Here is an 11,391-nt window from a genome sequence, read left to right as displayed (position 1 = left end):
TTTCATAGTTGTCCCAACATAATTGTACTGGCCATTTCTAAGCTTATCTTTAATCGCCAAAATGCAATCTGTGTCACGACACTTTATCTAAATATGACAAACAAATAGACCCTGGTTACACACTCATTGGTTACATACTATCGTATTGTACTAGTCTTTTTTTATAATATAAATGAGTTATATAACTAAAATTATTGAACGCAATCATGTGACCGTACCAAACTACCAATGTCCTTTTTCTCATTAAAATATTACAGAGAGGAACATATATAGTTAGAGACTAGGAGCCAGTTTTTTTCCCTGCAATAGCTCTACGAAAATGTTACCATCATATTTTAAGATGGATAATATGTTGAGAGATATTGGATACTGATGAGAGTCCGGTGAGACTAAAAGAATCCTTTTCAATGCAAGTTGGGAAAATGGCATATATTAGAGTACATCAAGCTAGAGAGTGACATATTTAGAGAGAACACCCGTGAAGATTTGCCCCTATTTATATGCAAGGATTAATGACCAATGAAAACTTTTATTATTGATTATTTAATTATTTTCAAGCTTAGTTTGACAAATTCTTAAATTAGTACTTAAAATTATAGATATCAATTACCTTAGTCGTCTTTAATTTGCATTTAATACTTGACTTTGTAAAAAAGATGTTTACTTTGGTCTTTTTTTTCACTTAATCTATCATAAGTCGAAAACTAAATAGAAATTTAAGAAACAAAGTATTAAAATAACCGATGCATATGATTTCAAAAGTTCATCCAGAAAATTGCCGAGTATTTGGATAACCTCTTTGAATGTACTTTTAGGCGTTGAATATACTTTTCAAGAAGAATACTCGTTTGTATCTTTTATCCTCAACATACTTTTGGAAGAGGTGTAACGATTTTCTAAACATGTACTTAGTCCGATTCAATAATTATTTTAACGTGTAGTTTAGGTGTTCATGATAGGGTATTTGAAAATGGATCACGTGCATGATTTTTCACATAACAACAAAAGTTATTGGTTCTAGTTTCTATGTTTCTCATATTTGAGACGTGAGAAACACAACTTAACACAAACCTTTCTATTCTAGATCAGTATGTCAGTCATGTAGCCACGCCACCTCTGGTCGTGTATCTGAGACATGATATGTATGTGCTTAACTAATAGGTAGACGACCAACTCTCCCTTAATCTCACATAACATTGTCTATTCCACTCGCAAACGTTTATATAACACTGAAGATCTTACTTGAGTGTTAGAATTTTTGTATGTGGCCACCTTAAATTTGTTAGACAAGCATAAAACTCCACCATCACCAAATAATTGAAGCATTTACCCAATTTGAACATGAAAGCCTCTGAACCCATAATGTTTGAAGTTAACACTTTTCTTAAAAATAAAAATGAATAAAATATCTTATAAGAACTAAAATTTTAAAATATATGAACTTCCAAGGATTATTTAAAAAAAAATTTACAAGAACAAAAAATGAAAAAACATTAACTGGATCAAAAAACATATTTAAGTCAAATAAAAATAATAGAAAAACACTACTATAGTGAAAAAGCCCTCCAACTCTTTTAACTTTTAAAATTTAAATCTATATTATACTATGTTAATTAATGAAAATTATGAAACCTTTTACCATTGGTTGATTCACATCAATTTATTAGCATATAGCTGCTTCAATTTGACACTTCAAATTGCGACGACCATTCTATGATGACTCAGTCCTTTTATTCTTGCGATCATGAAGTGCACGATTAAATTAAAGGATCTCTATCAAAGCTGTAAACCAAACAAGAAAAAAGAACTGCATAAGCATCTTCTACATATATTGTCTACAGCATAGGCCTTCTTCGTGAATGACCGCATGGCCAATGCCAGGTCCAATAATTGAACATAGTTTCTTCATATACAAGACATCACACACTTGTTTAATTTATTCCAAGAGTCATGAACTTTTGCAAGTGATTCCTTGAGCACCCCATTAACCTTGCTGCCATCCAACATATATATTCTCTTCCATGTGGTGCATAATAAGTGGAAAAGTGTCTCTCTTAAACCACCTTAAAATCTAACACCTACTACCATGTTCTAATCATTCTTCTTCAGTATCCACCTCACAGTCCTAGCTACCCTTCTTGAACATCTTAATATGGCTTCTGAGAAGGTCTCTTTTGATGCTAGCAAGAGCCAAGGAAACTCTTCCCCAGAGATTCCTGCCACAACCAAATCCAATATGGGGAAAGAACTAGCCAGGAGAGCTCTCTTGAGGTCTCACCTACGCAAAAATGGGAGAAGAAAAGTTGCAAGTAGTAACAGTGCTAAATCATTGCCAAGCAGGCTAAGTAAAGTTTCTCTGGGAGAAGATTCTGCTGAATAAGTCATAGATATAGGTATGACTAATTGACACTGCCCAAAAATGTATAATTCCATATTGCAATAAGAGATGAAGCATCTAGAATGCTAGCTTATGATTGATAGCATGGAATGTAAATATAGAAGTTCCAGATATGTCTATGGCAGTAATCATGATTCATTTGCAAAACAAATTGAGTGGCAGTGACTCTATGGGAGGTACAAATGATCGGCAATTTTGTAAAATAGCTTAATAATGTATTGCCCCAACTGATCATTTACTGGGTCAACAATGATTTCCTTACTACTAGCATTGGTTTGCAGGACAGAGAAAAAAAAAGGGGGGCTCCAAAAAGAAAAAATATCATTTTTCTGAGACGAAGTTAAAGTGATTTTTTAAAAATGTACGGGCAATCAATATTTCTATCCCTCACTTGACATGGCAGCGTGCAAAAAGGCTTTAATTTTCATAAACGATCTTAGAAATTTTGATACGACCCTAGTTATCAACCCGTAATATAAACATGAGTGCCATATCAACTCAAAGTTTAAGTGAAATATCAAGCAGCTTATGAATATACGTATAAATAACATTTTTATGCAGCTTATGAACTCATACAAATATTTTACTTTCAACTACAACTTTCAACGTACAAACTGGAATCTAAAAGGCCGCAACCGGCATGCTTGTAGGCAGAAGCTCCAAAAGGCAATGATTCTTACAACACAGGCACAAAAAGTACAAGGAAAATGTATATGTATTCAAGTAAATCAAAATTCTCAATGCTAATATAAGTGGTGCAAATAGGACTAAAACCTCTGCTGATGTAAAGAGTGAGGAGAAGCAAATATAAAAGATGTGTATTACAACATGCATCTGAAATAAATAAAAAATGCATTTATGTACCCCCCATGAAAAAATGCATTTACTTTGTACAGCAGTACTACTTCCACTCACTCTACAAGTATCCTAATGCATCTCCACTCATATTGTCACCCGCCATTATTGAGCAATCAGACACATCATGTCCGTATTGAGCACACGATGGCAAGGAGAACTGCCTGCGCTTCCTAGTGAGATCGACTCCATCTCTTGCTCTTCTCTCCTTTAGCTTTCCAGTAGTGATAGAATCGTGGGGATTTGTGATTGTAAAGCCGTGAATCATTCCATCAGTATCTTCTACCTGTGGCAGGATTAATGAATCTGATGGATAACTATATGCAATGTCATTCACCCCGTGTGGGGACCTAGGAAAGGTTTTGATGCGTGATAGCGCCATGGAAATTTGCTCGCAAGCAACATCCAGGCGTTCCTCTGTTTCAATGGATTCCACTAAAAACGTTGAAACCATGGATTCCAAAAATTGTATCCTTTCAGACTGATCCCTACTGGTTGTACCACGGTAGTGGTTAACAGAAGATGAATTATTGCCTCGCCAACGGGCTGGTAAATATTGATCAGGAATGTGAAAACAGTTATTAGTTGACATGACCCGTAGCACGTGTCTACATAAGATGCCTGAAAACTCAAACAAATGGCAGCTGCAGCTGATGTGCTCTTGACAAGCAACCCAAAATACTTTGCATCCTCCATCTGACTGAGAGTGGTGTCTGACCTGGAAACGACCTTCATCAACCAGAAAGGATGCATATTGTGGCGCCAAAACTAGCTCTTCCTGGAGTTTACTTAAGGCATCAGGAGTAAGGACAGTGGCAGCATGGGATTCAATAGGTGAACCTGTTTTGAGGCACACTTTCTGCAGTTTCCTTTGCATCTTTTGCGTTGCTCCGGCTCGGTCATTAAAATCAACAATTTCAACCACCTGTAAAAAACGATATTTAAATATGGCATATTATATTGATAAATAAAACTAAAGGAAACAAATTATATTTTACAGACTTGCTCCACAAATCGATCTAATTGAGACTGCACACTCAAGAACCGTTGGATGAAAGCATTAATGGATTCAGACTGACATGTACTGGTCAATCCTGCAAAGAAGTAATGCCTCAAGAATGGTAGTGCCCAAAATGTCCTTAATGAATATAGGCTAATAATATGTTTATTTGCGTGGAGTCCATATTGATCCACCATTTGCCTCCAGCCCTCTTCAAAATCTTCCACCTGTTCCAAATTGTAGAGCCGGTGGAATTCAGCTTTCCACTCATCATATTGTGATCCAAGAAGTAAAGAAAACCAGTCAGAGAACTTAGAAAGAATATGCCATATACAAAAGGCATGTTTAGTTTGAGGCAATTCAACTGCAATAGCTTCTTTCAGCCACATGTTATGATCTGTCAATATTGTTTGTGGAGCTTTTCCTTTCATGAAGCCCAAGAAAGCCTGCATCAATGACAATTAGGTTAAAAACAAAAACTCAAATGAATCAGATCTCATAAAAACATCATGTAAAGGAAATTTCAACAAAAGTATCAATCAATGGATTATATATTGTCATTGTTATTCTCCTATCAAGAAAACAAAAATTATACCTAAGCAAAGAATCAAACATTGAAAAGAAAACTACATTTTTTGCTGCTTTAATAATAAGGTTTCGTTTACAGCAGTTATCAGGGCACATGTTAAGGTCCTTACCTTGAAAATCCAAACAGCATTTGATACCTTAACTTGTGTTCACATGTTAATAAAACCCTTATATTTATTATATGTTCTCACTAATTGATATTTATACATATAAAAAAATAGATCAGATTTTATTTTTGCAAAACTTTATCAAAAGCTAGCAAATAGTAGGTTCAGCATAGTAATTAAAGCCTACATTAGATAGCAGACAATTGAGAAATCAAATACAAGATTATCAAGTTACAATATCATAAGGTTCTTGCCTTTAGAGCCCACGAAAAAGACTGAATGTTTTCATCCCGTAGAAGTGCACAACTAAAGAAACAAGTCATTCCATTATTGTCCACACCAAGCCAAATTCCCAACAGCATGTCATAAGCTTCTACACGATAGGTTGTATCAAAAACCACAGCATCACCAAATGCCTCATATGATTGAATGGATGAACTGTAGGACCATGCAATATGTTCAAGCCTGTTATTACTATCTATCTTGAATTCATACTTGAAGTTGTGGTTTTCATCCTTTAACCTCTTGCACATAGCAATCAAATCAATGGCATCATTATCTCTATCCACATTTCTGAAAGACTGCAACAGGTTTCTTACATCTATCTCTGTAAAAGGAAGACAACCAAGTTTGATGCCTTTCTCTAGCTCCATCAATCTTAGCATCTGCCTTACTGACATTCCAGCTTTAGCAAACATGCATATACGACTCTTGTCATCAGGAGATATGGGACAATATGCTGGAAGAAGACGCACCTCATTGGATTTTAACAACTCGTGATTATGAATGTTCCTAAAACCAGTAACACGCCATTCAGGGACATCAAAATCTGACCTTTTCACAATACGCATGTATGCTTGGCAACCACAGCGAGATGATTTGCGGTTCCTTTGCACCTTCCCATCATCAGAAGGTTTAATCTGGGGATATCCACCACAATGGCAAGTAAAATCCCTCCTTGTAACTCCCCTGCCAACCCCATCTTTCCCTCGAGTCCGGTGTCGTCTGATTGAAAAGCCACATTGCTTAGCAAAACTGCAATAAAATTCATAAGCTGCTTCTTGAGAGACAAATCTTTGACCAATAAAAGGAACAAGGTTGACAGAAGTTTGTCTAGACAAAATTGTTTCCTCTGCTATTTCCTCAATGGTGCCAATGTCATCCTGAGACAAATCTGTGCCATTTTCAGATGATTCCAGCACCAGACTGGTTCCTTCCGACATTCTGTTGTCAGTAATAACAGCCTAATTCATTTGCAGATGTTTAAACCTGCAAGTCAAGCAAATGAAAAATATCAGCTTAAGTTGACTTGCCTTCAAATGTAAGGCATTAGCTTACTTAAATACTCAATGATATAGGTAAGCTTAAATGCTACCTATATCCATGTTAGCTCTGAGGCTAACAATTGATAAAGAGGATAAACTAAAGGAAAATTGTGGCACGGAACAGGGATAAATAAAATGGACCGGAGGGGACGCGAATCCTATATATGGCAATTGGCAAGTAACAGAACTTCTAAACAACACAGTAAGCACTAAGCACAGCTTCTCCAAAATCCAATTACAGAATACAGATACGTTCCATTCAGTAAAACTAAAAGTGAGTGTTAATCTCAATGCCAAAGCCTCATAACAACAAACTGAACTTATCTGCTAGGAGAGCTTAAAAATGATCAAATTCAGCATGAGTAATGAACACCTATTTAGTAAAGTAAGTTTCTCACCGTAATTCCACTTCCCAGAACAGAACTATTCTCCAATGTCCAAGATTCTCTCACGTGGGTCACCCAATTCTCACAATAATGAACTCACATTTAACCCTCACAGATCCAAAATCTCAGCCAAACTCGACGCCATTCCAGACACTGACAAACACACCCAAAAAAACAAAACAAAATTCAACAAAAGAAAGCAAGCAACTGAAGCAAGCAATTAAATTAAAACCAATAATCAAGCACATGTGATAAACTAAATTTTAAAAAAGGTTCAGTTTTTCAGGTTGAAAATTCAACATGAAATTAAAATGCCCATAAAACATACCAATTAGAAAGGTTGGGCTCAACAGTCAATAACAAACTACAAAATTTGAGAAGAAGAAAAAATAATCAAAGGAAAAAAAAAACGAAGATAGAAGTGGCGGGGAGGGTTGCTGAGTAAAGCGCATCCCATGGAGAACGATAAACATTCAGCTTTTTTACCCTAAAGGTTTTTTTTTAGTTTTTCCATGATGGGTTTGTATTTGAATTATCTAAGAAAAGGCTATAACTCATAACACGAATTATGATTTACCAGTTAAAAATCATAATATTTATTATATTTTTTATTTTTTTTAGTTAAATAGTAAATAATTTTACGTCTAAATGTTTTTTTACAAAGACGTAACTTTTTCTTTTTCTTTTATGACTTTGAAATAGTAAAAGGTTTTTTTATAACGACTTAAAAGTTGTAATACCCTTTTATTTTTTTAATTATTACAACATATTAAAAGGTTTTAATTTTTTTACACAATTTTTTTTTATTTTATTTTGTTTTCATTTTTTTAAATTGTAAAAAAAATCATTTATTTAAATATTAAATAAATATTTTTAATTTTACTTATTAGTTTTATTTAATATGTTGTATATTTTTATGGTTTTATTTAATATATTATATATTTTTTAATGTTTTATTATTTAAAATATGTTATATCTTTTTAATACTGTTTTATTTAAATATTTTTGTTTATTTAAAATTTAGATAATCTATTAATAAAAATAGATACTAAAATTTTAAAACATTTTAATTTAAAAATCGAAGACATTTATATGAAAAATACATGTTAAAACAAAATTAATAATCAGATGATATTCCACAACGAGTTCTTCTAGATATGTGTCGAGGTCTATCATCTTGTTGGACTGGATTTACATGTGTTTGTTGTCCTCTTGTTCTATGACCTCTACATTCTCTTGTTCTAGGATGATCACATGTAATTGTGTGTTGTTGTTGAGAAACATGATCAGTTTGATCACCACCGTTGTTGTCGTCGTCATCATCATCATCGTTATTGTTGGTATTGTTGTTATCATCATTTTCATCCTCATCTTCATCTTCATGACTCATGTCAAGCATTTGAGTAGGTAATGATGGACGATAACAAGAGCTCGATGGTGGTAAATTATATGCAGGTGATGAAGTGTTGAAAGTAGTGTCAAACCTTTGTGACGGTCCATCAAAAACATTTGAGATAGAAGGAACTTGAAATGAGTATTGAGGCATATACGATGAGAACTCTAATGATTGAAAACTTTGTTGATATCCTTGAGACCTGTATCCAGAGAAGGTCGCTGATTGATATTGAGCTTCTGATGGATGATGTGGGGGCATACATCCAGAAACATGCACTAGAGGTACATTGGGTTCAGCATATGATTAATGTTGGTGATGGCTAGAATAATACTGTGAATTAAGATTTACAAAGTTAGAAATAATAATGAATAATAATATCAATAATTTTTTTAAATTGTAAATTAAACTCACAACCTCAGTAAATAGTGTCCCCTCACGTGATATATATTGTCTAGTTCAACGAACATACCATTGCATGTATTTTGAATTTTCATGCAAAAGACCTTGGTCCATTTCACCGTGAATAATATAATCATTCCAATGATTCCATTTGGCAATCCAGTGACGATGATGATGAGGCCAAAAAATATGTTTTCCCTCTCATATCTATGTCATGGAGTTGATATAGGTTTGGTAGGTCATCTGGGATAATTTATTGTAGTTCAAATTGTCTCATGGCCCTGATGTCATTCCACAATTGCAAAACATATGAAAGGGACTTTTGCCTAAACAAGCATTGATACCTCAACATCATTAATTAATGATTTTATTTATGTGGTGTCATAAGGAGTTCACAAGAACTGCAAGACATACATTATTATTGTCACATATTTAAGTTCGAATAGGAAACAAAAAAAATACTTAACTCATCAAAATTAAGAAATGAACCTCATTCATATGTAATCTATCAAATATGACACGTATCAATCTGATTGAATTGGTAGGTTGGACAAGACCACCTTCATGCAAGAGGAAATCCAAGTCCTTCTTGTACTTCTTCCATGGATAGGTAATCTATCTTCGGGGCAATACATTTAATGTGGTCTCATGCCCATGACTGTAGCAACAACAAACATCCACCAATTTCCCTTTGGTCAGGCTTCATATGCCGATCTAGAGCTCAAAAAAGGGATGCTAATACTGCTGCACCCCAACTGTAATGACCTGCCACAATCAAATTTGATAATAAAAGGAGATACATAAAATGAACTCTTACACCTGATGTATCCGGCATCAAACAACCGCCTATCAACATCATGATGTGATATTTCAACTTGATTGGACCTCACGCACTTAATCGTTTCAGTGGCCCGTGATGACAACTTATTATTCACTAGCTATATACAAGTTGTAGTCTTTCACCCAACTATTTTTTTACTAAGATTCCACAAGTATGATACCTCATTTCATGTAAGAGACCCTATATAATATTCAGGAGGCTGATATTTACTAGCATGTGCATCCTTCTTGTACAAAGCTTTACTTGTATACTATTCATGCATGTGCATGCTTCACAAGTGCAGGTTATTCAAGCATGTTCATGTACAAAGCTTTACTTTTATAATATTCAGCATGCTATTCTTGTATCAGCATGTGCATCCATTAATTAGACAGCACGAGAATCATACTATTATGAAGGCTTGTGCATGCTTCATGAGTGCATTAAGTTGATGTCATTATTTCTATAGTTTGATTCAACAATTCACTACTTATTTCAGCTTCATTCAAAGGCCAAAATGATGCAATTTTCTGTATTTTTATAGCACTTTGACTGACATACTAATTGCGTGCAAATGGCCAAATTATTGCAATAAATTTCTACACTAGCATTGAGCACGAAATGCCCAAAATAGTAGCTCATTTTCTGCATATTTCATGCAGTCTGCAACAAAAAATGGTGCATATTGAAGTCGCAACACTACAAATGGCTTCAAAGTCGTGAGCCTTTCCACGACTTCACTATTCATGGTGCATGGACGGCTTGGATTGGTGCATTGACAGAATGGACGGTGGATGGAGGCTAGTGAAGTCATGAGCCTCTCCAAGACTTCACTATTTGCTTTTTTCAAATTTTAAAACATTATAGATTATTAAATATTAGAATATTGTAACTGTTATTATTATTTTAGGGTTTAATGTTTTAATAAGTTATAAGATTTAAGTTATTATTATTTTAGGGTTTAGTTTTTTAATAAATTATAAGTGTTAAGTTAATTTTTTTTAGTGTTTTACGAATTTAAATAATGCATTACATAATAATATCTTAGGGTTTAGTCTTTTAATAAATTATAAGTGTTCGGTTAATATTAATTTAGGGTTTTAGAAACTTAAATAAGTTATTAGATAATAATATTTTATGATAGTTATTATTATTTTCATTGATACAAATGTATGTTTCACTAATTAGTATTCACTATTTACATTTAACTATTCCCTATGATGTGAGTTATAAAAGGAGGTCTAGTTCACACTTTTAATTCTCGAACTAACAATCTTGCATGTTTATCAAAATACAAAAGGATCTCTCATTTTCACCTTTTACTTACAGTCTTCTCGGTATATTTTTTATTTAGCGTTAGATACACAAAATTAGGGACTTTTACTAAAAGAATGTATTTTTTTAAATTTTTCCTGGTTTGGTGTTTTTTATTTAACGATGGATACACTAAATTATTTACATTTTCACTAATAAGTTACTTTTTGTATTTTTTGACCGATGGTTAACGGAGAACCCACAATAAGAGATAATGTTAGCAACTTTAGTTACAACGAGCAACAACATGATTTTCATGAACATGGAGAACCAAACAATCAAAGTTAGTCATCTTCAAGTTTTGAAACTATTAGTAGTCAACTTTCAGAAAATCCAGAGTACTCTTAAAATAGAGGGAGTGCTAGTTCAAATGACCTTTACGAAGGCATTTGAATCAAAACAAGAAGTTGTGAATGCCATTAAACAATTTCATTTTATGTGTTCATTTAATTTTGATGTGGTCGAGAACAAGAGTGACAAGTATGTTTTCATGTGTAGTCAATATGATAATGGATGTTATTGGAGGACGAGAGTATCGTTTAGCAAAATACGCAAGAGGTGGGAGTTAAAGAAATTAAACGGTATTCACACTTGCACAAATTCTTTTATATCACAAGATCATGCTAGGTTAGACTTATTTGTAATTATTCATAATATTGTTCATTTAGTGAAAGCAAATCTTGGTATCGAAATCAAAACCTTGATTGCAGACATACTACAACGATTTGGTTATATTGTTTCATATAAAAAAGTATGGACAACTAAACAAAAAGCCCTTGAAATGGCATTTGGAAGTTGGGAAC

At 33.6% G+C, this 11,391-nt stretch overlaps 1 protein-coding gene across 1 annotated transcript; it reads right to left on the bottom strand.

Annotated features, from left to right (window-relative positions):
• Nucleotides 1-3,045: 3,045 nt before the first annotated feature.
• On the bottom strand, nucleotides 3,046-7,180 carry LOC114388341 (protein FAR1-RELATED SEQUENCE 11-like). The gene is made up of 5 exons (XM_028348768.1): nucleotides 6,988-7,180; nucleotides 6,672-6,812; nucleotides 5,203-6,217; nucleotides 4,256-4,699; nucleotides 3,046-4,178 (listed from the first exon to the last, which is right to left on the bottom strand). Exons 3-5 carry the CDS (start codon nucleotides 6,169-6,171, stop codon nucleotides 3,315-3,317), a joined length of 2,277 nt encoding a protein of 758 aa, XP_028204569.1. The 5' UTR covers nucleotides 6,172-6,217; nucleotides 6,672-6,812; nucleotides 6,988-7,180; the 3' UTR covers nucleotides 3,046-3,314.
• Nucleotides 7,181-11,391: the final 4,211 nt, after the last annotated feature.

The sequence above is a fragment of the Glycine soja genome, chromosome 15, assembly GCF_004193775.1.
Source record: "Glycine soja cultivar W05 chromosome 15, ASM419377v2, whole genome shotgun sequence".
NCBI lineage: Eukaryota > Viridiplantae > Streptophyta > Magnoliopsida > Fabales > Fabaceae > Glycine > Glycine soja.
This window is presented reverse-complemented; position numbering and strand designations above follow the sequence as displayed.